The sequence below is a fragment of the Coturnix japonica genome, chromosome 2 (genome assembly GCF_054131305.1).
Source record: "Coturnix japonica strain WE chromosome 2, WE-NBRP24, whole genome shotgun sequence".
NCBI classification, from domain to species: Eukaryota; Metazoa; Chordata; class Aves; order Galliformes; family Phasianidae; genus Coturnix; species Coturnix japonica.
Genome location: NC_140664.1, coordinates 102,813,939 through 102,841,193, shown reverse-complemented (window position 1 = coordinate 102,841,193; position 27,255 = coordinate 102,813,939). Strand labels below are relative to the sequence as shown.

The following is a 27,255-nucleotide window of genomic DNA, read 5'->3' as shown; positions in this document are numbered from 1 at the left end:
AGGCAGGATTTTGCTTTTTGTGCATATACAGGGAAATTAGAGCTTGATGCAAAAAATAGCTGGGTGGAATGATTGCACTTGCAGAAGGTCAGACTGGGAAAATCATTCCAGCACTTCCTGACGTGGAGGTTCTGTTGACTAGAAATCGGTGATACGGCCAGTAACTACTACCAGGCTGGCTTCACTTGTGTCTTTCAGAGCTCCTACTAGCATCTCCAGAGGTAACAAACAGCTAAGGGACATGGCTAACTACCCACTGGAAGGATATTTCAAATATGCATCAGTTCTAAAATTTTGCATCCAAGGAATTCAAAAAATGTCTCCGTTCCTACAGAGCATTTCCTTCTGGTATAAATTAAGATATTATTGTGTTTGGAAAGCTTGGAATTGTTCTGTTTTGTGAGAGCACTTTTGAAAACGTGTTTTGTTCTGTGTTGTTTTGAGTGTAGTATTTGTGTGTGTGTGTGTGGGGGGGGGGAACCAAACAAACAAAAAACCCCAACAAATTGCTAGAATGGCAACTTTAGAGAATGAGCTGACCGTATCACTGAACGGTTACACCAGAAACCATAACAAAGCCTGCAACTGGCTCATGATGTTTCAACGGATGCTGAGTAGTTCAGCTACTAGGGCCATGTTACGCACAGCTTCCTGAATGGCGATTGTTGAAATAGTATTTTCATGACAAAATTAATAATCCATTTGGCATTTGATGAAAATGATCCAGGCATTTCCTAGAAGCTCTTAGACATCCTCCAGACTATTACTGATTTCTGCTGTTGAATAAGTGGCCATCAGACAAAAGATGAAGATGTGCTATCACCAATATCTAGAAGCACTCAGCAACTCTAAGCCATTAAACATTAGCTAGTATAATTTCACATAGCGGCACTCAAAAGTTACAGATTAACATCTGTTGCAGTTCTTATCTTATTAAATTTAACTCAGACATGTGGCAGGAGACATTTGCTGTCCCAAGGTTGTAGAAGAAGGAATGTTTGCTTCCGTTCTCAAAACAGAACTGCACTATTTAAAAGTTTTAAGAAATGTCATCCCATGCTTTCTGTAGTCCTCAGTTATTAGAAGAAATTTTTGAAGTAATTGGATGAAACTGTGAAGCATTCGGATGAAAGTTAAAAGTCAACAGAAGGTCTGCTTCTGAGCTGCCGCTTGATGTGTTTGATCTTGTGTTTGTCTTCTCTCTTCCTAGCTTTCTCCCTGAAACAATTCCTTCATTAGTGGACACATTAGAAGGAATTGTTTTATGGACATTTATAGACACTTAGGTTTCTTTCTTCCCTGCAGTGTTTCTTCTAAGTAAGGCAACTTGCAAGCGTGTGTGCTATCTTGGAGTGCTGCTGAAAGATTATGATCTTGAGAATTACTTTGGCTATAACTTGCAAACAATGGCCCTATCAATAGCAACCAGGAGAGGAAAACCCTAGAAATCCAACTCCATGTGTATATTTCACGTTCTGAGTTTATTTACGATTTTATTCTGCGTCATCATAAACAAAGTGGAAGAGTCTGCAGTCCCTCACACGTCTTCGGGCAGGTAGACTAAACATTTTAGACTGGCAAGTTCCTTCCCACTGCGCTGTGTCTAATGGAGGAGCGTCCTCACCATACGCTGTAATGTCAAATTTTCTAGATCTCACTGCTGCAAGTGGTGGGTAGTCACAGAATCATCAGGTTGGAAGGGACCTCTGGGGATCATTTTGAGCGCCCTGTGCTAACTTCTTATATGTGAGAACTTACCTACAGGACCACGCGCACACACAGTAGAGACTGTTGTAGAAATAATTTATGGTAAACTGAGTGATTTACTCACGCTTCTGGTTTAGAAATAATGAATTTTCAAGGGTGAAACATTTATGGGTGAAACACATTTCACAGTGGACAAGCTTCAACCATGATTTTTGTTTTTCATCAAGCCCAGTAAAATGTCAGCCTCTGATAGAAATGAATGAGCTGACTTTCCCTTATTTCAGCAGAACAGTATTGCCAGTTGCTGATTCACTGTCCAAGAGGTAGCTGCAGGGAGTCATTTGCAAATGCATTAGAAGAAACAGCTAATACCTGGGGATATGCTTGCAAGTTTACCCTTAGTAGATAAAGGAAATGCTGCTTTGCTGGTAGAGCAGCTTCTTTACCAAGCAATCTGATAACCCTGTAACAGCATGCCACAGCAGCAGGATTCCTACAAAAGAAGTCAACAAAAAGAAGTTTTCCTAAGGTTGGATATCATTAAAAGTGTGTATTCTTGTGTGTGTGCTCTTTTCTCAATGCTCAGTATGTAATTCCCATTAAGTGTTCTGGAAGTTAGATACATCTATCAAGAGAACATATCCCTGGAGTATTAAATTGTGTTACTCTGCTTCTTTGCATGTAACTTGACAGAGACAAATATAATCTTCCGAGCTACTGACTTTGAGAATAGTCTGTGTTTTTCCCCAAATCCATTCAAAATGATTCTACTCCCAAGGGATTACATTTGAGTCTAACTTTCCTCTGATTTACGATTTTCGTTGAGCTTATGGATTATGAAAGAGAGTAATTTCTTTTTCATACTATTTTCCTGAATCTGTCATTCAAATCTTACTGTGTGAGGACAAAATGGTTCATAAACATTATTTTCTTGGAGGAAAATGCCTCCTAACAGCAGAAAGGAGCCCTGAATAGAGCCTCTCCATAAATACGTTTGCATAAACACTGACAGAGATGTCTCTGTGTGTGCAAAGGATGTGGATTTGTTAAATGAGGCATTCTGCTTGGAAACTGTACTTCAAATAGACTAGGAAGGATGGGTTATGCTCAGATCTAGAGACAGAAATAGCACAGGATTCATTTTTGTCAGAATACATGGATGCTATTGTAAGCCGGACCATAGCAGGAGTGTCCTTTTATTGGAGGATATGCCTTAACTTAAATTCCAGATCTCCCAAGTATTCCTGAAGTTCAGAGGTATTAAAAAAGCTAAGCAAAATGAGGCTACATTAGTAGCTACATTTGATCTCTACATTAGTAGATTTTATATTAATCTTAAACCAAAATCCCCAAGTCTTGTCATGACAAGGCTGTCATGACAAATTTTGCACCCTAAGCACATTTTTGTTTTGTTTCCTTACTTGTTTATGGCTGGAAAGGAGGAAAAGTGGCAGTAAAAGCACTTTCAAAAAAGTCCTGATAATGCCCTTCTTTAATCTGGAAAAACAAATATTTATCCCTCTGAATCATGTAACTGTGTAAAGGTTGCTAGTTTAAAAGCACAGCTGTCTGGTTAATCAATTTAAATGCTTATTTTGAGTGAGCAGCTGTGAGTCTTCTTGTGTACACAGTTTCTCCCCACACTTATTGTTGTGTTATGAAATATTACAGAAGTTGTTTCTGATTGAGTGGCAGTATGTGTATACACATAGTATTTTCTGTGGTATGAGATAGAGGCTCTCTCTGCAGAGCACATCCTTGCTTAAGTTGGACCTGCAGTGCTGTGGCTGAAGGCAGTTTGCTTGGCTGTTTCCAATCCTGGCTATGTAGACTGTTCAGATAGTGCTTTAAGAATGACTGGGACCTGCACGAAGCAGCCATGACTTGAATGTGCTCCAGCATTTGACCAAGGAAGATGCACTTGTGATGGCCAGTTACTTGGGCTTAACATGGAGCCATGTGTGGGAAAATATTAGGAACTCAAGTTTGAATTCCTCTACCATGGTGAAAAGACAATGCTGAACAGCAGGACTGCAATTAATGTACTAACATTTAATTGTAATAACAATTCAGTTATACCTCAAATATTCTAATGACTTACTTACGTCACTTGGGCACCATGTATTTTTGAATGTGACCTTTTAACTGACCAGCCTGGGTGCTGTTACTGAAATACATGATGATAGGTTCTCGCTCCTCACACCAAGTTCTTTGTTGCATTTGTATGGTCAGGTAGCTGTCTAGACTGGAGAATGGTTCTGGGTTCAGACCCTCCTTTTGGAGGTGGAGGGACGCTCAGTGATTTGAATATTAATGCAAATCAAACCCCCAGTCTGATTCCTCTATGTGGAAAGAGAATGTACAGTGTGGGATGGGAGCCAGAAACCAAAAGAGGTAGGTTGTTTTTGTGTGTTTTGTTGGGTGGTGTTTTTTTTTCTTGCAAACTGTGACCATTTGTGCAGTTATTTTCAGTATGGGCTCACTACAGAGGAGAGGAAAAGGGAAGATCTGTTGTGTTCAAAATGCTTAAGAAAGAAATCAGTCATTTTTCTTAAAACAGTCTGAGGTCCTCTCCAAGAGGCAGACAATTGTTCTCAAAATATGTGCTTCCTTGCACACAAAAAAAGAATGGTACTAAAAATAGGACATCAGTAATGGTGTGCAATTGGGAGGCTGTGCACTGGGATCCCAAAGGAGTGATGTGCTGAGGGCTGTGGAAAGCTACACATGACAGGAGCCCAGTGGGCCCTCAGATACTACCATGGAGCATGTGGCTCGCATTGCAGTGACCATGCTTCCTATCCTTAAAGCAAATCGTGTGGAGGAAAGATAGGTATGGCCTTATATGCCTTCAAAAAAACTGTTCAGAAAGTGTGCCAGTAATTTCAAGGGGAGATTGCCAAAAACAAATAAAATGAAAAATGAAAATATGAAATGGCAAATATGACAGCAATAGTTTTTTATGATTCACAAAGCAACCTAGCTGTACGAAAGGGAGCCTGAGGGACTGAGAAGTAACTTTGAATTTCCTTTCTGTGTGGTTTGTCAGTCTTAAATGTTTGTGCTTCATTTTCTCAACTTTAAAAAGCAAATAAAACTCTTCCCCCAAAGTAACGTATTTCGTGACCTTCCATAAAGGTTTTTGTCTCAAACCACAGAGGGTTTGCATGTGCCTGTCAGTCTCCTGAGTGAATGAGCAGTGTTAATAAACATATGCTGGTCTGTTTTAACCCTTTATAAGCTATAGCAGTTGATATAAAAATGTTTCTTACCATTTCCTGAGCATTTTTGGTATCTTAGTGTTCTTTTGAATACACTATGAACACATCTTTAAAGAATCACAGAATGACCTGGGTTACAGGGGACCTCAAGGATCATGAAGCTCCAACCCCCCTGCCTGGCAGGGCCACCAAACTTCCACGTTTACTAGATCAGGTTGCCCAGGACCCCATCCAACCTGGCCTTGAACACCTCCAGGGACGGGACATCCACAACGTCCCTGGGCAGCCTGTTCCAGGACCTCACCACTCTCCTAGTAAAGAACTTAATTTAGCATATTTAGCAAGATTTTAGCTTCAGCAAGAGTTAGCTGTAGTTTTAGGATGTTATTTAGGAGCTATTTGGCTTTTTTTGCAACCAGAGTCACTGTATGCTGTCAACACAGGGGTCAGTCTTGCATTTGGAAGAGACTATTTTCTGTCAACTACTTAAAGCTTCCATATTCTCATTAAAAATGGTGCAGGTGGTCATCAAGTATGTTATGAAAGCTTTTCTACATATGGAATTCACATGACTTGAGTTTCCAGTTGATTTAAAAGAAACTGAGGAAACCACAGCAACTTCTCAAGTGATAATTTTCAATTCTGACACTGGCTAAACTGAGGTAAATCAATCATGCTTTAAATGGACTTAGAGATTGGCACACAAAACTGTTCAGCCTCAACCCCTTTGATTTGATCAGTTAATATGATGTAGTGCTGTGAGGATGCCAGGCCAGCACTTAGTTGTTTGAAGCCATTTGTAAAGTTAAACGTGACAAGGCCAGATACTAACTATGACTAAAGCCCTGTAGGAGTGTCAGTTCCGAGTGTTTGGCTGAACAAATATGTTACTATTTTTGATTTCTGTGCTGCTTTGGTTCCGCATTGTTCTGTGGGAGCTGAGAGCTGCCTCCTTTAGTGCTCCAGCAAGGAGCAGACGTGGAAGTTATCTACAAGGGAGAGGAAGGACTGTGCCCATCTGTCTACCTGCTGTGGCAGCCACAGGTACAACAACAGCAGTTCCTCATGGGAATGAAGGCAGAATTTGGCAATGTAATATAGAAGGAAGCTTGTAACTGCACTAAGCAGCTATCACAAGACGGACATTCATGACTGCTAGTAATGAAGTAATTTCTTTAGATAAGCAATGTTGATACTTTAAGAATGCAATTCTTTAATTATTTTCTTCTTTTTTTCTTTTTAATAACCTCATGGATTTTTCATTTTGTATGGGGACACTGAGTACATTCAGTAGGTTTGCAAATGAACTGAGGAACCAAGACCTGTTTCTGCAGAATACTTTGATCAGTTGAGGTATCTTAGTGATAATGTTATTAGAAAAGGTTCTGAAATGCTGTTCTACCTGTACTAGGTGAACCCTCAAATTTCCCTGTTGGAAACTGGAAGTTTAATAAATAAATGCTTGAAAATAGTCTTGAATGTCTTCCAGTTGGACATTCCTCATGTCTCTTGTAGTAAAAGAAAGGGGAGGGGGGGGGGGGGGGTAGTGGAAATAGAAACTAAGCTTTTGGAAGAAATATGCGCTTTTTCAAGACAAATGATTCACCTTCCCTAAAGCTGTTATGAACAATGAAAATCTGTCATATTTTCAAGTAGCTTATTGGTGGCAGTGTGACTGTTCAGGAGAGAGTGCAGAGAAGCATGTTTCCATAAATAGATTAATTAACTGGTTGGAGAGAGAGGTAGGATGGGTTCAGAAACTTCATTCAAGCTAGTAGAAGGTTCTGTAGCATGTTTTTGTTGTGGTGAGGATCTGTAGTTGGGCTTGGAAGCTTGTTTGTGTTTTTCTGAGCCAGAAGTATTCTTAATTGTGTATGTGTAAATATTGTGGGATTTGCCCCACAAGCTCCTCTGTCATTAAAAATATTTTCTTTTTTTCTGCATTACAGAAAGAACTATTTAATGCTTAAATGCCTACTGTCTATTTTCAGAGCATCTACGTTGGAAAAATATTTGTATGAATCCAAAGTGTTTATACTTTTTCAGCTCTGTTTCAAGTGAAGAAATGCCAGCTTTTACTTTGCAAACAGAGTTTCAAAGGAGGTGAATTTGCAGGAAATGCAGAATTAGCATTAGGTCAAAATTAGCTATGAGAAGGTCAGTCCCGAACCATGGATCATTCGTGTTTTAACAAAGCAGAGAAGCTGTTTTTCCCAGTCTTCTGAACCAGATAAGCATTGCTTTCCTTGATACTTGCTATGTATCTGAAGTCACAGAAGGAGTTAACCAACAAAGACAGCTTCCAGTAAATTCCAAACTTAATGCATTATGCAGGAAAACTAGACCCTATAGTCATAGCTGAATAAATTGATCTTCATGTTATATCACGTACCATTTTCCAGTGCTTCGTGCTGCTTACTGGCTGCGTTAGTGAGGCTGCAGGTTAAAGTCAGGAGAAGATGAAACATCCCTGTGAGTGCCCTATGGGAAGTCATCATTTAGATCATTTTTTCAGCCTTTTTGCCTGAAGACAGTATTCATTTGTTCTGCCTATTGTAGGCTACCATGGAGTGCTAGGCAGTAGCCAGAAAATGTGGAAGAGAACAGCAAGTTAAAATCTGCAGGTAAAAGCCTGGGTCATTAGTCAAAGCATCACAACAGTGTTGTTCTTGTTGCCTGTTTTCAGAGCATGATCACATTTTATTGTACGTGCTGAGCTAGAGTCTCTTCACCTGAACTAATGTGAGTCAGTAGTAATTTCAGTGAAGACCGCTAGCTCAGTTCTGAGACGTGTTTGAGACAGGCAGCTCACTGTCATTCCTTGTATGAATGTGGGGAGCGCAGCCCATGATTAAAACTGCCAGTGCTAGCTCATTTTGGAAGTAGTAGATAAAAATAATATTATTTTAATGCTTTAAATACAAGAATGATTTTTATCCTCAAGATCTCCAGCTTAATGTTCTGTTCCCTGCCTTATTTACTTTAGTTATGTCCCACCCCCTCACTCCTGCTAGATATGATTCTGTTTCTGTGTCAGTGCCTGCAGCAATCCCTAAAGCAAGGTTTTGCCAGTTCCACATACTGCTAAAAGCCAGGCACTTCCACTGTAGAGATGAGTTAAATGAAGTTTTCTAACTCCTGTTCCTTTTCCTTTTGCCTTCTCCCTCTGTGCATGCCCTTCTTGCTCCTTACCAATCTGTGGGTTGGAAAGAGTGGTTTCCAAATTTAAGTGCAGCCCACCCAATGGCCTTCCTATAGTGAACCAGTTCTTCTACTTTGGCCTTTCTTTTTTGAACTGGGGGTTCAATTCTGTTCTGGCTAGATTTAGCTCATCAGAACAGTTTCTAGCAGACTTCTCAGGTATGACTGAAGAGCAGAGACTGCAGTCTATGTGCATCGCACACCTTTGGGCCCTAGCTGGATTGTTTCCCTCATCTCAGAGTGGCTGCTTCATAATAGAATGGATTGTGAGACTGTGGGATTAACGTGTGTCTCCTTGCATTAACCGTTGTATTATTACTGTCCGATTGGCATGACATGGATATTTTTTTCCATGTGACAGGCAGGAACCTTTACCTGATAGTGAAAACCTATGATGGGCATCTCCTCCAATTAATTCATGAAGTGATATTCACTGAAAGGACCTTATTTTGGTCTTTGTTCTTCACAGAGCTTCGATTAGGCTTGATCAGGCAGGGAAGCAGCACAGCGGTCCCAGTCATTTTGCAAACAGCCATGTGTTTATCACACAAAGGCACATATTTAGACATCAACCAAGAGAGCTGCTGTGCTAGGCTAGAACACTGAGGATCAAAAGGAAACATAAAAGGTGAAGAACCTGGAGGAAGAAAAGGGGCTGGCTTGTTAGGGTCAGACAAAGCTGACTTCAGTGATTTGTGACTGTATGTGATACAGGATGACGCAGAGAGGAATGTGTTTTTTTGGAGTCCTAGCACAGGGACAGTTAAATATGGTGAACTTAACATTTCTGGAGTCAGTTTTGCTGTGATAATTGAGTTGCATATAAAAGATAGTTCATGTTTGCCTTTAAGGAATCTGACTGAGCATGCTGATCATTGTTGCTGTGAATAGAAACAGTACAAAAGTCCTGTTCCAATGGCAGTCCCACTGGCCTAAATTATAGTTGAGATTAAGAATCATACCTGAAAGCATGATCCAAGACTCTGTGTACTGTATGAGTTCATACTCATTTCAACTAATGTTGGCATTAAACCCAGAAGTGTCAACTGTAGCTGAAAACCTGTAAACACTTGCTTCATGGGTTACCCCTGTGTGTTGCAATGGGAGTTACCTGATGATCTGTAGTGTTGCCAAATCCTGTGATTTTATCATGAGTCATACAATAGCTGATATTTTTCTTGAAGATCAGGATCGTGGAATGTACTGTTTTTTATTTTTTTAACTTTTGATTTTGTAAGTTAGTGAGTTTCCAACCCTTTGTGGCCAAAGTTTCTAAATATTACTCAAATGCACTCTAAGACTGCAGCAGTGGTGAATAAAGTAGAACCCAGGAGCTTTGTTTTTCTTCTCTTTATTTGCTTTTGGGTGTTTTGTGTTTTTTTTTCTTCCTAACTTATTTCTGTAATTTCTCTGTCTTGCCCTGTGATTTTGTGACTCATGATTTTTGTTTATGATTTTTGTTTATTTTATGCTTTCGTGGCTTGTGGTAGCAATAGTAATGGGAGGATGGTTGGACTAGATGATCTTCTAGGTCCTTTCTGACCCTGTGATTCTGTGATTCTATGGTCTATGATTCTATGAATCTTTAGAATTAATTATGATACTCTCTTTTCCTCCTTGTACTACTGCACTGAACGTAACCAGTATAATTAAGAGCAGTCATCAGGATGTTTCCAGGCACGAAAAACAAAGCTCAGATCACTCTTTTTCCTTGACACCTTCTCCCTTCTAAGTATTGATTATTTAAGTGTAGAAGTTTCTGTTTGGAATACAGAGAATGGTTTTGCAACAGCAGTTCATTTTTTGTGATTCTGGTGGTGTTCCCACTTGTTTTGAAGTTTTGCTGAGGTTATAGGTTATGTACTGGAAGTGGCAGGCAAAACAGTAAAAATGCTGTATCGTTCCTAGAAATACTTAGTCTTTACATGTTGGATGAGAAGGTTAATACATCTTAGATTTTCTTTGGAGCTACTACTGTGCTATTGAGCTATTGAGACACAAGGCCATGGAGTTGTTCTCTTTAGTGGAGTAAGGACAGCTTCCTTCTGTTCTTTCTGATAAAGACATCTTCTCCGTGCAGATTTCCACACTAGAGTGGAGTGAAATCTTGAATGAAATCTCTGCTATTAGCTAGAATTATTTCAGAGTGGATGAGTTCTCATCCCAGCATCTCTCTCAGCAATGTTTTATAAAAGAGATGAAATCTATCTACTCAGAAATGTTGTTTAATATGTATACATGTATGAAAGGCACTAGGTAGGAGTAATTGTGTCTTACAAGACAGAAGTGAGAGAAATCAGCAGATATTTCTGAAAGGTGTCATAATACATAAACAAAAATTTCCAATGTTGATATTCCCAAAATGACATCATGGTGGTTTGAGTTTTATTTAAATATTACTGACTTTTGAGAGGTCTGTAAGGATATTAAGAAATAAAGCGATAAAAGTAGGAGGAATGTGAACTGTAGACTGAGGTCTCAATGGAATTTAAAGGTCTGTGAACAACAGATGCAAAGCAAACAACTTTGAGACAGTCAGTAGACTTGAGGTGAGGCATACAGTTTGTAAGAGCCCAAAAAGTCAAAAGGAAGAAGTGAACCATGGAGTAAAAGTATTGTCCCAGAAGTCTGGCTCCACTGGAAGCCATGGTATTGGTATTTCCTCTATGGCTGCTCTGGTGTCTCTTCCGTAATGTCCAGCCCAGGTTTTGGCTTGCATGTTCCATGTGTTTTAACCATGGTGACTGATATATGGTTATCAGCTGGAATCTTCATAGCCAAGAAACTGCTGCCTTTTTTGAGCACTCTTCATGAACAAAGAAGCAATGAAAGCTAGAATTACACTTCCTGCAGAAGTCAAAATAAGAAGTAAAAACAAGGAAACTAACATTAGAGAGTAGACGAAAAAGGCTCACATAAGAGGCAAGTACACATTTTATAATGTTGTCCTTCAGATGTGCAAATCTGTGTTTTTTCTGTCAACTTTCCCATTATATCCACACATTTTTGTGGCTTTTTGTTGTTGTTGTTGTTGTTGTTGTTTTAGTTTGTTGTGTTTTTTGTTTTTTGTGTTTTTTTTGTTTTTTTTTTTTAACAGAAAAATGAAGGACTTCTGTCCGCAGCATTAATGTAATTTTACTTTTATGAACAAGAGGAAGTCATGAGGACCTGGCTCCTGTCATGTAAAGTAGGCAACAGGGCAGTCCAGCAGTTTCAAAAATTCAGATTAACTTCTGAATTAACATCCAGTGGGCTAGCTGAACAGGAGTAATATTGCTGGTCATGAGCTACTCATTGCTCGTAGGACCACTGGGGAATTATTGAGTAAATAAGAGCTATAGCAACTTCCCATTCTCTGGGAAAGATGCATTGATTATAGGCAGGTCTGAGTTTGTGTGATTTGGAAGCAGAATAATATTTCCTCTGAGTTGTCAGAGTCTGGTAGCATTTTTGTAATCCGAAGAGAGTGATGTTGAGGTCTGCATATGGCTCCATTTCATCTCAGAACATTTGCAGAGATTGATTTTAGCATCAATCTGATAGGAAATGGTCAAATGTGTCTTTTACCCAATTAGTTTTGAACTGTATGAGTCGTCAGAAAGGGCAAGACAAAGCTGTAGCAGTGTACAATACACCAACACCTGCAACAGCAATGCGAAAAGTATTTGGGAAGTAAACCATAGTCCCACTTCAAACCAGATGCTGAAGTGCATCTGATTTATTTGTGTGAAAGTCTGTGTACCTGAACAGTTTATCTAATACCATGAATGGTCAGGGGAGTGAAAACAGAAGCACTGCATTTTCAACGTCAGTTACCAGAACTTCTGGGAGAAAATTCAAGTCCATTCTGCTCTGGAAGTCCTAAAACTCCATTAGCTTTTGTCGTGAATGTAGTCTGTTTAGAAATAAACTGACTGTAACTACCCAGCCTTTTGCTAGTAGTTGAATTAAAGCCTACAAAGCTCTATCTTAGAAATTCAGTGTTTGTGACTTTGAAGGGGATTGCTACTCCCAGTCTGGATATTTTTTATTTATTTATTTGTTAAAATCAAACTGCCTGGTTTGGAGATCTCTCCTTGGGAAGAGGTCTGAACATATCTGCATCTGTTTGTTCCAGTGGCAGACCTGGCATGGGTGGGAAAAGCACAGAAATGATCCTATCTCTCAGCAAACACAATGTGCTTGAATTGGTTTAGGTGAAGATTTCTGTCACATAGTCTTTGGCTCTAGCCTTGAGGAGTCTGAGGAGGACTGGGTAGTGCCAGTGACAGAGGACGGACAGTCCCTCATTGTCAGTGCTTTGATCATCACTGTAGCCTAAAAAAATTCATACAGCTATTAATTTCTTTTTTACATTTGGCAAATAAGAGGTACCATCCCAAAAGGAGAAGCAGTTTACCAGAAGGTTGAATATATTAGCACGTATTTTAAAGGGCACTAGATACCAGACCTTTCAAGATCCTGCCACACCTACATGGCTTCGGGGAGTTGTTGCAACACAAGTGGTCATGGACAAGAAATGTTTACCTCAGGCTTAAAATTCAGCCAGCCTGTAAGATACTGCCAGCATTCTCCACCCTAATGAGTGCTCCCAACTGAGCTCATCATAACCCTCACCTCTGTGTAGCAGCTTCTAATACTGTTAGACAAACTGTCTGGAACTTGATGAGGTATAACGTGAGTGTAGAGGACTGCACGTGACGAGGAATAACTGCATGTATCAGTACAGGTTAGAGAATGTCCTCCTGGAGAGGAGTTCTGTAGAAAAGAACCTGCGTGTTCTGGTGGGCAGCAGGTTGACTATGAGCCAGCAGTGTGCCCTTGTGGTAAAGAAGGCCAATGGTATCCTGAGGTACATTAAAAAGAATGTGGCCAGCAGGTTGAGGGAGGTGATCCCCTCCCACTACTGTGCCCTGGTGAAGCCACATTTTTGAACTGGGGAGCCCAGTATTTTTAAAGACAGGAATCTCCTAGAAGGAGTCCAGTGGATGGCCACAAAGATGTTAAAGGGCCTGGAGCATCTTCCTTATGAGGGAAGGTTGAGTAACTTGACTCTTCAGCCTGGGAGAAAGAAGACTGAGGGGACATCTGATTAATGTTTATGAATATATAAAGGGAGGTGGGAGGCAAATGAATGAGGCCAGGCTCTTCTCAGTGGTGCATAGTGATAGGACAAGGAGTAATGGCCTAAACTTTAAACACAAGAATTTCCATACAAATGTGTGGAAGAACTTCTTTACAGTAAGGGTGACCAAGCACAGAAACAGCATGCCCAGTGATGTTGTGGAGTCTCCTGTGAAATTATTCGAGATCTGTCTGGATGACTACCCGTTCAACCTACTTAAGGAAACCTGCTTATAGCAGGGAGCTTGCACTCAATGATCTCTTGAGGTCTCTTCCAACCCATGCAGTTTGGTGATTAAAATCATTAGGAATTTCATCACTTGTTGCAGTGGTAAATAAGATCTGAGTCTGAGGTCAGTATAGGAACATACTAGTGATGAAAAGAAGGATGTATTCTTTGGGTGAGGTTGAAAGACCTTTCTTCCTGTCCCTCACAATGGCTTAGAAATCTGTTGAAATGCTAGCAAGAGGCCTTCTTTTCCTTCAAGAAAAAGTGTGTGAATTTAATTCCTGTAAAAAAAGAATTCTAATGGTAGTGAAGAGTGAAGTTCTAGAAGAAAAAATGATTTCTCTGCTAGTAGTGGATAGAGGGATAGATTACAAATCTCTGATTGCCTATTGTTGGTTGACTAGCAGCATAAGCTGACAGTGAGCAATATGAACATGATTGTAACACACAGGTGTCTGAAAGAAAAGAACTGTGCTACATGAAGCTTAGGATCACCATAAAGTGATTCCGCCTACTTGTCCAAATGTATTACAAAGCGAGTCAGAATGAAACTGTTGTAAATAATCTACTACACTTCAGATAAAGTTGCATATTCATTTTAGATTCAGAAAACAATTTGAGTTGGCATTTTCAGTTCCTTACACTCATGCTAGCTTTTTAAAATATCTTTTGAACTAAAAATATGCTTCCTGAAATTCATGAAACTGGGATAAATAACATCTCCTTTACTGATTATACACTGAAGTAGATGGATAGTGCCATGCCTTCTGCAACTAGTAAGCAAGTATTTCTTCAGTGCCTGGGTGTAGAAACATATCTGTTACATCATGTAGAATCCTACAAGAGAGTCTGTCCTTGCATATTAGCTTCGGTTAAGACCCCTGGAGTTAGCCCAGAAACTCACCAACAGCAGCTCACATGAGCTGCATAGATGCCCTGCTGCATTTCCAGCATGAGTTTCACCCATAACATCTGACATACCATCTAACTTAGACTGACGGCAAGTTCCAGCTCTGTGTTTCTTTGCAAACAGCAGTGAGATTAGGAATGACACTTGGGCTATGCCTAAGGTTAGTGAAGACAGTCTTGCAAAATCCATCATGATCCAAGTCATCATGATGACAGTCACCTGATGTGCATTCCCACCATGGTGTCCCCAGTTATTTTGGCAAACAGACAATGATGCAATCTATTTATTGCATGTAAGGGATCAATACGCTGCCTGTGAATAATTTAAGTACATGACTGCAGAGTAGTTCTCTTAGAACAAACTAGTCTCAGATTAAGCTTCGTTCTGCAAATTACAAAGAAGCCTTTGCATCCTCTGAAGTCTGTAGACATTGACATGATATTTCCAATTCTCTTTGATCATGCTATTCTTGACAATGTGGCTCTTATCCTCTTACAAAGAAAACTGGTAGTTGTGCAGTATTAGAGATTCTCTAATTTAAGGTGTGAGGGAATTTTTCCTGCTGGTGAAAATATCTCCATAATGAGCATTGATGCAATCTGATAATGTATCATTGCTGAGTTTCCATTTCTTTTTTGTCTTTTTTCTTTTTTTTTTTTTCCCCTTTTGCTGGAAATATGTCACCTGTAGATAGAAGCAAGGAAAATGGACTGCAATTGCCCAGACTATGCAAATTCTGTGACATTAAAGCAACAACGTGCTCAAACCAATATCAGTGCAAGAGCAACTGCAACATCACTTCTATCTGTGAGAAGAATAATGAAGTCTGTGCAGCAGTATGGTAAGTTATTTCATCCTACAGGTGAGAAAGAGAGTACATACTTATTTGTCATAACTTAGTACTTTCCCGAATAGCTCAGATATTCTGAATCTATGCTATTTCAATAGACTCGTCTAAACCGCTTCTAGCTATTGTTTTCACTCTGCATATTGAGTGTTGCATTAAAAATTCTGATACAGAATGTCTTAATGATTTTGTGTGTTTCCTTGTTTGTTTATTTGAAGCAGTTCAGTTCCAGCTCCCTCAGATTTCACAGTAAACTGGATTATTTACACCAGTCGTGTCAACCTTGTTTATTATGTGTAGGCGGAAATTCACTTACATGGAAAAAAATTCTTATGTGTATACAGTGTGTCTGCTGGCTTTTGCTTTTTGCACAGCAGAGATATTTGCCTACAGAAAGATTGAGCATGTGAAAATGACTTGTGACTCTTTCTTTGTTGTTAGCTTAAAACTCACCCTCCTCTCTAAAATCTGGGATTTTACCTTTCCATAAATGGTAAGCCAAAGATAGATAGCAACAATCTTGATGTGTTCCTGAGTGGACAAATGGAATGGAACTGTATATTTGCAATGCTGCTGCTGATACAGAAGCACAATTTGAATCACTTCGATGATCGCGCAACTCACTGAGGGAGTAGTTACATCCATTGACTTGAAGCGATGTTGAGTGTAATTGGAAGTAGATGCTTGAAATACCGAATCGGTCCAGCGTGCTTTTTTATTTGTCCAGGGCTCCTAGATTGTATGTTGGTTGTCAGTTATTACCATCCAAAGAGACTCCAGTGCCATAGAAGATATTCTTGGCCTTTTCATGCCAGTTTAGCCAAAAGGTTCATGAACTGAAAGCTGTGCTTAAAGTACTCTTTGCCTCCAAGCCTTGTGTCAGTGAAATAGAACCTGTGGACCAAGACAGAGTGCAGGGATCTGGGCCAGATTATCAGCTGTAAGTATTTCCCTGACAGAGAGGTCATTCTGGTTTGCACCAGCTTTGTTTTGTTTTGTTTTGTTTTTCACAAACAACATTCTGCAAGTAAGTAACTCCTTCAGTGCTGAAGCTGCGCTGAATTCAGTCCTCAAGAGCAAAACCAAAATCCTGACTCATTAGAAATTCCTCAGATTTTGAGGAAATCATTCTGTTTTTGTCATAATTTCCCACAGATTTTTACTGTCTGCACAGTGACCACAAAACCCAAAAGTATGTTCTGAAGTTCACAGCAGTTCATTGAGCCATAGCTTGGATAGATTTGGAGGAGACTTTCAAAGGTAGTCCTTGGAGCTTAGTGGTAATATGACATAGGAGTAGCTGTACCACGATGCAAATACCCCAGCGTGGAGTAGCCCAGGCATAACCAAAATTTTCCCAGTTCAGGAGAGCAGGAGAAAACTCACAGTGTTCTTTAAATCACCTTGGAGCTCTCAAACGAGGCAAACATCAGTCAGGAATGACCCTTTCTGCTACCTTTTATAAGTACCCTTTTGATTTCAGTTTTTCCTTCTCCTTCCTAGGAGACGGAATGATGAAAATGTGACACTAGAAACCATCTGCCATGATCCCCAGAAAAGGCTGTATGGTCACATGTTGGACGACTCCAGCTCAGAGCGGTGTGTGATGAAGGAAAGGAAGGATGATGGGGGACTGATGTTCATGTGTTCCTGTACGGGTGAAGAGTGCAACGATGTTCTTTTTTTTTCTGAAGGTGAGTTTGAGTTTAATAATTTGCTCTTCATTCATGGGCTCTGCCTTGCATGTGATATTGAATGTGACCTTAAATACAGTGGTCTTTGGAACTGCCTTTTGCAGAGGAAAACTTCCTGGTGGCTGGAGACTTTCTGGCCTCTTCTGAGACTGCAAAATCTCATCCTGTCCTTTGTGCTTTCTGGACATATTTTTTTCTGCCAGGCAATTTTCCTTTTGAAGCAGTTCAGGTATTCATCTCAATACATGGCAGTAGAAAGTGACTTGAATGGCATGTAGAATCTGCTGAGGATTGTGTCGGTGACACACCCATATGCAACATGTTATAGAACACAGACAAGAGTCAAAACCAGTATTTAAAGTCAAATCTGAGTTATTTAATGTCAAACCTGTGTGTCTGAATTGAAAATAATCATTTCTGTGGTTCCTGCTCACCTGCATTTTCTTGTTGGTTTTTTGGGGGGGCTTCTTTTGTGAATTTGCACAAAGTTACATTTGCTTGTGCATATGATATTTACACCTTAGTTGTTAGTTACTTCAGCACACAGAGATGTTTGTATGTTCAATTAAACCATTTAAAACCTTGTATAGACAGTGATGCAAGTACATGAACTATCCCCACAGTGCTTAACGAATATATACATTGACTGCCACAAGTGTAGTAAAGGCTGAGAAGATGCTCACAGTACCAGCATTCCTCATGCTGCTCATTGATAAAATGCATGTGTTCATGCACTCACCTCATTTTATTTTCCTTTTACATCTGCATCCCAGAGTTGTAATTTTTCCTTAAACGGAATCAGGTCTTTCTCAGGCCAACAGCAGCCTCCTTGGATTTTTTCAAACATACTTCTTAATGAGTATGGCCTACTGCACACTCCTCATAAACTGCACGTTCCTCAGAAAAAGGTCTAATGTAATCCATAGTATCTGAGATAAGAAAGGGTTGGTATGCTATCACCAAATTTAGCAAACACAGTGCGTGGAAGTGCTAAGGCAAAAGCATATAAATTTGTGAGACACTTCTGCCTCTTTTTTAGCAGCCTTCCAAAAAGCTAACAAGTTCAGTCTGCAAAACTGCAACAGATGTGCCAGGAGCAATCTAGAAGGTCCTTGCTATAGTGGACATGGGCTGTCCATTTTTGGTTATACCTCTTGAATTCTACCTCATCTCTCCCCCAGGCTTAAGCAAAATCCAGACATCTTGACTGCTGATCCCTGTCAGTCTGCCCAACACCTGATCAGGCGGGCTTTCAAGAGATGGGGGAAATACTGATATTGATTTGGTCATATCTGGTAGACGGAGGACCTACTTGTAACAGATTACCTTGATTGTATCAAAAAAGAATGTATGCACTGAAAAGCCCTTACTTTGTGTATATTCTATATAGTGTATTTGTACAACTATCTCTTCAGTGCCTGGGTGTAGAAACATATCTGTTACATCATGTAGAATTCTACAAGAGAGCCTGTCCTTGCATATTAGCTCCAGTTAAGACCCCCGGAGTTAGCCCAGGAACTCACCAACAGCAGCTCACATGAGCTGCATAGATGCCCTGCTGCATTTCCAGCATGAGTTTCACCCATAACATCTGACATACCATCTAACTTAGGCTGACGGCAAGTTCCAGCTCTGTGTTTCTTTGCAAACAGCAGTGAGATTAGGAATGACACTTGGGCTATGCCTAAGGTTAGTGAAGACAGTCTTGCAAAATCCATCATGATCCAAGTCATCATGATGACAGTCACCTGATGTGCATTCCCACCATGGTGTCCCCAGTTATTTTGGCAAACAGACAATGATGCAATCTATTTATTGCACGTAAGGGATCAATACGCTGCCTGTGAATAATTTAAGTACATGACTGCAGAGTAGTTCTCTTGGAACAAACTAGCCTCAGATTAAGCTTCGTTCTGCAAATTACAGAAGCCTTTGCATCCTCTGAAGTCTGTAGACATTGACATGATATTTCCAATTCTCTTTGATCACGCCATTCTTGACAGTGTGGCACTTATCCTCTTACAAAGAAAATCGGTAGTTGCAGAACATTTGAGATTTTTTAATTTAAGGTATGGGAAATTTTTTATGCTGCTGAAAGCTTTGTCTTCATAATGAGCATTGATGATATCTGATAATGTACCATTACTGAGTTCAATTCTTTTGTTTTTCCTTTTTGCTGGAAATATGTCACATGTAGACAGATTTAGGGAAAATGGACTGCAATTGCCCAGACTATGCAAATTCTGTGACATTAAAGCAACAACGTGCTCAAACCAATATCAGTGCAAGAGCAACTGCAACATCACTTCTATCTGTGAGAAGAATAACGAAGTCTGTGCAGCAGTATGGTAAGTTATTTCATCCTACAGGTGGGAAAGAGTACATACTTATTTGTTATTATTTAGTACTTTTCTGAATAGCTCAGATGTTCTGAGCCACTCTATTCCTCCAGGCTCATATTTACCTCTTCCAGCTTGAATCTTTATTCAGCATACTGAAAGTTCGTTGAAGTTTACAAGAATTCTGTTATGAAATGTTCTAGGGATATCTTATATATATATTTTTAAAAGTAGTTGTGTTCCAGTGTGTTCTGTTATCGCAAAGCAGGCATAGTATTGCTCAAAACAGTTTACTACACCTATCCACAGTACTCAGTGTGAGAAACAGGTCTGAAGCTGAGAGGAGAATGTTTCTCTTCAGCCAGTGCCGCTGTTCTCCCTCAGATTTCACACTGAACTCTTTGTACACTTATCATACCATTCCTGTTTACCATGTATGGGTAAAAATGCCTTCTCTTAATTGAAAAGAAAATCACCTATGTGCTTTTAGTGTGCCTTTTGCTTTATATATGGCATGTATATGTGCCGGAGAAAGACTGATCATGTGGAAATGACTTGTAATTATTTGTTGTTGACTCTGAACATACCCTCCTCTCTAAAATCTGTGTGTTTAACTTTCCATAAATGGTAAGCCAAAGATAGATAGCAACAATCTTGATGTATTTCTGAGTGGACAAATGGAATAGAAATGAATATTTGCAACACCGTTGCTGATGCAGAAGCATGATTTGAACTACTTAGATGGTCGTGCAACTCACTGAGGTAGTAGTTATATCCATTGACTTGAAGCGATGTTGAGTGTAATTGGAAGTAGATGCTTGAAATACCGAATCAGTCTGGCGTGCTTTTTTATTTGTCCGGGGCTCCTAGATTGTATGTTGGTTGTCAGTTATTACCATCCAAAGAGACTCCAGTGCCATAGAATATATTCTTGGCCTTTTTGTGCCAGTTTAGCCAAAAGGTTCATGAACTGAAAGCTGTGCTTAAAGTACTCTTTGCCTCCAAGCCTTGTGTCAGTGAAATAGAACCTGTGGACCAAGACAGAGTGCAGGGATCTGGGCCAGATTATCAGCTGTAAGTATTTCCCTGACAGAGAGGTCATTCTGGTTTGCACCAGCTTTGTTTTGTTTTGTTTTGTTTTTCACAAACAACATTCTGCAAGTAAGTAACTCCTTCAGTGCTGAAGCTGCGCTGAATTCAGTCCTCAAGAGCAAAACCAAAATCCTGACTCATTAGAAATTCCTCAGATTTTGAGGAAATCATTCTGTTTTTGTCATAATTTCCCACAGATTTTTACTGTCTGCACAGTGACCACAAAACCCAAAAGTATGTTCTGAAGTTCACAGCAGTTCATTGAGCCATAGCTTGGATAGATTTGGAGGAGACTTTCAAAGGTAGTCCTTGGAGCTTAGTGGTAATATGACATAGGAGTAGCTGTACCACGATGCAAATACCCCAGCGTGGAGTAGCCCAGGCATAACCAAAATTTTCCCAGTTCAGGAGAGCAGGAGAAAACTCACAGTGTTCTTTAAATCACCTTGGAGCTCTCAAACGAGGCAAACATCAGTCAGGAATGACCCTTTCTGCTTCCTTTTATAAGTACCCTTTTGATTTCAGTTTTTCCTTCTCCTTCCTAGGAGACGGAATGATGAAAATGTGACACTAGAAACCATCTGCCATGATCCCCAGAAAAGGCTGTATGGTCACGTACTGGATGACTCCAGCTCAGAGCGGTGTGTGATGAAGGAAAAGAAGGACGATGGGGGACTGATGTTCATGTGTTCCTGTACGGGTGAAGAGTGCAACGATGTTCTTTTTTTTTCTGAAGGTGAGTTTGAGTTTAATAATTTGCTCTTCATTCATGGGCTCTGCCTTGCATGTGATATTGAATGTGACCTTAAATGCAGTGGTCTTTGGAACTGCCTTTTGCAGAAGAAAACTTCCTGGTGGCTGGAGGCTTTCTGGCCTCTTCTGAGACTGCAAAATCTCATCCTGTCCTTTGTGCTTTCTGGACATATTTTTTTCTGCCAGGCAATTTTCCTTTTGAAGCAGTTCAGGTATTCATCTCAATACATGGCAGTAGAAAGTGACTTGAATGGCATGTAGAATCTGCTGAGGATTTTGTCAGTGACACACCCATATGCAACATGTTATAGAACAGAAACAAAATACTTAACATCTAGCCTGTTCTAGAATTTTCATTGTCATGATGTAACCACCTTCTTTACAAGTAGTATTGTCCAGTTTGTTAGGATCACACAGAATGACAGAATCACAGAATGACCCGGGTTGGAAGGGACCTCAAGGATCATGTAGTTCCAACCCTCCCTGCCTAGCAGAGCCACCAAACATACACATTTACTAGATCAGGTTGCCCAGGGCCCTGTCCAACCTGGTCTTGAACACCTCCAAGGATGGGGCATCCACAACCTCCCTTGGCAGCCTGTTCCAGGGCCTAACCACTCTCCTAGTAAAGAACTTCCCCCTAATATCCAACCTAAATCTTCCCTCTTTTAAATTAAAACCATTTCCCCTAGTCCTGCTGTTGTCAGCCCTTTCAAAGAGTTTACTCCCCTCCTGGGAGTAAGTTCCCTTCAGGTTCCCTTCAGGATGTGAAGTTAAAGATGTCTCCTCTTTGGTGACTGCCTTTCTGCACTTTGTTTTTCTTTGGTGGACTTTTGTGAAGAGGGTGCTGCTTCCTTCACTGGAGGATATGCTACCTTATGCTTACTGCACCACAAATTAATGTATGCATGAGCTGTTTTTCCCTCTTCTTCCTATCCTTTCAAGAAGGCTGTACAGTTAAGGCCAAATGTGTCAAGAGCAAGCTAGAAGGTCTTTGCCCTGGTTGGCCCGGGCTGTCAATGTCTGGTACTACCTTTTCTCCTTTATCTCATCTCTTCCCCAGGCTTAACCAAAAGCTAGACAGCCTGACTGCTCATTCCTGAGCTTTTGATCAAGTGTTGCTCAGGTGGATTTTGAAGGATTTGGGGTAAATATTGATACTGATTTGGTTATATTTTGTAGACCTGGGACCTAGTTGTAACAGATCGCCTTGATTGCATTAAAGAGAATGTGTTTGCACTGAAAAGACCTTACTTTGTGTAAAATGTCTAGAGCTTTTGCACAAAGCTTGCCTCACCCTTGTGGATTTTGGCTAATTCGTCAAAAATTAGTCATACTATACCTACTTCTCCTGGAGCCTTATACTCTGAACGTAATCACTCTGACAAATGCATATCTTGTGTGTGTTTATTAGAACCATCCTGTAAATTCAGCACCAACTGCCTTCATTTCAGTCTACTCTGAAGCTTCCTCACACACTTCCAGGTCAGCCTAAAAGGCTCTGTAGTGTAAGTGAAAACCTTACCTTTTTTATACTAATTCCTTTTACTTTTTATAAGGAAGGTTTTCATTCTGTGTCACGTGTGGTAACTCATGGAAGCTGTACCCTGCATTCACATGTATAAAGGGAATAACTACATATAAAAATTAAAGTTGTACAGAATTTCATTTTGTAATGTTTCCAGTTCATTCACAAACACAAACATTAGCTCCATTTGGGAGTGGGGAGAATTGAGGCTTTGTCATTCCTTTTTTATTGTTGTGGATTAGTGTTTCTTTTAAATGAAAACAGCCCCTTTGGGTTGCTTGCCTGGTTAGCCATGGCAGGAAGACAAACGATTTTTACAGTATCAGACATGCGGTTTCCTGTCTGTGTTTAACTTTGAGCAGAACATCACAGCCAGCTGGTCCGTGGCTCCTCCAGACAACTAGATAATAGCCTGTAATAATTTTGCCTTTGGAATGACTGTCATCCAGATCTGTTCTGTACATTGTTCTTGCATTCTTTTGTCTCGATATTTCTTGTACATCCTAGCAAGAATTTTTTTACTGTTTTGGTACATATTATAGCTTTAAAGAGTGGATGAAAGCTACTCTAGGAAACCCTTGAAATACTTGACCTAAGTAGTAAATGAGTATTTCTTAGCAGAAACTGGAACAATAAAAAAGGATTTTACTCTTTCACCTGATAATCATAGTCTTTCCTTTCAATCTATTCCTGTAAAAGATCAGCACTGTAGCTCTTCTTCCTGGATATACACTTAAGACAAACCAGATTTATTTTGGTCCTGGTGTTCATGAGGTAAGAAAGAAAATTGCTAGTAAGGTAACAAGTTCTAGTTTCCACCAAAGGTTAGTCACTACATTCCTGTGATTCACCACTGAGCTGCTATTGCTTAAAGAATAGATGATTTATGGCACTCTTGGCTTGTATCAGTCTTGATTGCAAAGGGTAAACCTTCTGACTCTGTTTTTAGACACAAACATTTAAAGCTTTTGGGTAGTGGGAGGTATCGTGACTCACTGAAGTGTGGCTTTATAAGTGTTTGAAGTGGTTAGATCTGAATCAAATGCCTGTCTTTTGTATGGACTTTTGTTTAAACTACCAATCTGCAAAATAAACAAGGCACAGTCAGACATGTGCCTTAACATGTCAGAGGGCTTCTGGCCCTGATGCTGATCATTTCAGGCTACAAGCAGTTGGTGGAAAATATTATGTGCAAAATAATATTATGTGCAGAATAAATCCAAACAATATTCTGTGGTTCTAAGAGATATAATGTTTGGGAAGCAGGTAATCACTGCAAATCTGACTACCTGGTGTTTATTTTTTAATTTCTCTGTTTTGCCAAACAAAATTGTGAGTGCATGGCAAACAACTTACACCCTCGTGGTGGAAAAATGTTTCTCACAGTAGAACTCCACGCCAGTCAGTTTTAATTATTATTTATTCAAATGTCTAATGTCAGTGTTACCAGAAGGCAAAGCCAAGGAGCAAACATGTTGGAAAAGATTAGCCAGAGAAGGGAAGTAAAGGCCCCTGTTGGCTAGGGAGAAGCTGACAAATTGGCTAGGTGAAGACAGGGACCTTGTCATGCTCTCTTGGAAAAGATGAGCACAGGACTGGACTACAAGGGATTTTTTCCTCTCTGACGTCTGGGTGTGTGTGGCAGATCTCCTGTGCAAAAATTTTGTGTTGGCTTCTTACACTGGTCTGTCTCCAGCTGTTTGCACACTTTCAAGCATCCCTTGGTGTTTGGTCAGCTTTGCTCCTCAGCATTCCCTTCACCATGCAGACTTCAAGCCAGTGTGAGCATGGTAAATCCTTTTAAGTTTTTCTTAATTAGCAGTCGCAAACTATTTGTCTGAAGTCAAGGCTACCCTAAGGAATAATACTGTTCTCCCAACCTCGTGACTGATCTATTCTACATGGGTGGAGAGAACCAGGCACTCTCTCTGTAGCCAAGGATTTGAGATGCCTGCATGCTATGCAGTGCATGACCTGCTTGTGTCCATTGTAGCATCTTCCTATCATGCAGACTCATTCATCTGCATGTAAAAGGTGACCCCAGCACTGGAGACTGAAGGCAGAAGAATGAATCCTTTAAATCATAGGACTGTGTATACTGTTTCATTATTTATGCTGTTGGTTATCCCAGGCGTCGAGTTCAAACCCAAGCAAAAAAGCAGAGATTTAGAAAGGCACGTCAGGTCTTTAGCCCATCTCTGGTTTAAAAATATTTCCATCTGATAATTTGTTCCATGATCATTTTTCATCCTTGCCTGTTTTGCTGTTTTGTACAGACATCCCTGCACTTTGCAGCCAACATTCCAGTATACTCTGTTAGTTCCTTAGGTACTGCCAAGCAAGGTCTTTAATTTGGGCATTCTCACTGCACTCTGCTAGAATATGGAGTAAACTTCTAGCAGCATACAAGTTTTAAAGATTATCTGAATTATCCAAATAGTTGCACTGAAACAGCAAAACTTCAGTGGTAGAGACGACTTATGAGTCAGCAAGAATTCACAACAATAATGAAGCCTACTGGAGAGGTGTGGCAGAGGAGGGGAAGATGTGCTGATAACAGTGTTCATATTGACCATAGTTATCCTAAGTTGTTGATAAAAAATATAAGAGATAAAAGTATTTGATTAATCAGCTGCAGCTGAGTCATTTGCCTGAACAAATTACAGCATTTAGATAAGCAAAGTGTTGCAGTTGCTCTCTGTGTATGGATGTTCCCCTGGAGACATGATGTTTCTGCTACCAGAATGATCGCAAGCATGCCTGTATATTACTCGTCCAGCATCTCAGTTGCAGGTGATGTTTGATGATGTTTTAGAATTTCCTTTACTTGATCTCTCTCGCTTGCCTCTAACATGTTGCCCCTGTCTTTTCCTTTCTTTCTCTCCTTTTCTTCTCCCTACTAGACTCAGAGCTTTAGATTTTACTTGGCCACGTAGGAGGATATCAGACTTAAGAGCATACTTAAGACCTGTGCACAAACAAACACCAGGCCATAAATACTCATGTGATGAATTGTCCAGTTTTCAAGGAACAACAGAAAGGACATGGTTACAGCTGGACTGCTTGCAAGTGGATTTTAACAAAGGCTTTCATTAATCTGTTTTTCTGTAATCCAACTAACATATTGAGAAGTAACTGTCTTCCAGCAGCCCCATAAAAGAGGTCAGTACCATTGCATAATATTGCACAGAGCCCCTCGCTGCTCATATATTGTCATTGTTCACAATGTTTCCTCTTAGGTATTTGCAGCCACAGAGTCCCACCCAAAGCTTGCAGCTGTATGCAACCAAAGGAGAGGCTGTCTAATGATTGAGTGTGTGATTCTCTTAGTGGAATAGAAAGGAAATACAACGGAAAGAGGCAGAAGAAGCCAAAATGTTGTTTGGCTCTGTTTTATTTACATTGTTTGCTTCATAGAAAAATAAGCATGCAGAGCTCAGATACAGATTTGCATAACAACAAACTAAGCAGAGCTCCTCAAGCTTGGTTGGAATATTTGTTACAATTTGCATCACTTGAGAGCTTAATAAGTAAGTGTGGGAATGTGGCCAACCTTTTATCAGGTTGTCATGGAAGAGACTTTAATAATTACAGACAGAAACAAACTGTAACTAACGCTGGCAACATAATATTTTGGGAAAGGTTGGAGGGGTGAAACTCAGGCTGAGAATAAAAATAGTGGTTAATGTGTGGCATCTGTTGGAACATATTGAAACTGGAGAGATTGATTTGTTCCAGAAAACCACCAGCAAACAGAGGCAGACACAGCGTTGTGTAACAGAGGCGTGTGTCACAGAAACACGGTCACATCATGTAAAGTTAGGACGTGTCAGTTTTCATATTCCTGAGTAGGAAAGCTCAGCTACATAAGTCAAACTGTATGACACATGTCATGTACACACAGTCAAGTGACCTGTTAGAAGAGGAGAGATGAGAGAGTGCATCCTTGAGTGGGTGCTGTGTAAGCATACCAAGGAATTATACTTTTTTTAGACAGCATTGAGGGAAACTGCTTGTTCTGTGTTAGATCTTAAAAGCTTCTCAAACTTTCCTGAGTGCTGAATAGTATACTTGGTAGTCAGCTGAAAAATTAAGTTTTGCTTACAATAGCTAGAATATCCATATCATCACCACTACCCAGTCTTTACACTCAGTGTAGCCATCCAGAGGTAACCTAAGTTCCCCATGACATAACTAAGATGCAGTCGTTAGATGCATGTGCATGACTCTTCCAACATGTAACCGAATGGTCTAAGTGGAAGTTCTCCTCAGCCATAGCAGAGATGCTGTGCCAGGGGGGTTCAGGTTGGATATTAGGGAAAATTTCTTTTCAGAAAGACTGGTAAGGTATTTGAAAAAGGGAGGTGGTGGATTCACTGTCCCTGGAGGTGTTCAAGAAGCATGTGGATGTGGCACTAAAGGATGTGGTTTGTGTGCATGCTGAGGATAGGTTGGCAGTTGGGCTAGATCATCTGAGAGGTTTATTCCAATTTTAATAATGCTATGATTCTATAAAGTGCTCTGATGGCTGGGCCCAGTTCAGCAGCCAAATGTTGAGTGCTGCATTGGCATTCAGACTGGTGAGTAGCTGAAAGGTCAAGGGAATGAGT

General features: G+C 40.2%; 1 protein-coding gene across 2 annotated transcripts in view; it reads left to right on the top strand.

The window, feature by feature from the left end:
• The window catches only part of TGFBR2 (transforming growth factor beta receptor 2), a 63,782-nt gene that overhangs the window by 11,679 nt on the left and 24,848 nt on the right, over positions 1 to 27,255 (top strand). For both annotated transcript variants that reach the window (XM_085538317.1, XM_085538318.1), the window contains exons 3-6: positions 15,083 to 15,233; positions 16,743 to 16,933; positions 19,131 to 19,281; positions 20,910 to 21,100. In XM_085538317.1, the coding sequence (XP_085394443.1) occupies positions 15,083 to 15,233; positions 16,743 to 16,933; positions 19,131 to 19,281; positions 20,910 to 21,100 (684 nt within the window). The remainder of the gene's footprint in view (positions 1 to 15,082; positions 15,234 to 16,742; positions 16,934 to 19,130; positions 19,282 to 20,909; positions 21,101 to 27,255) is intronic.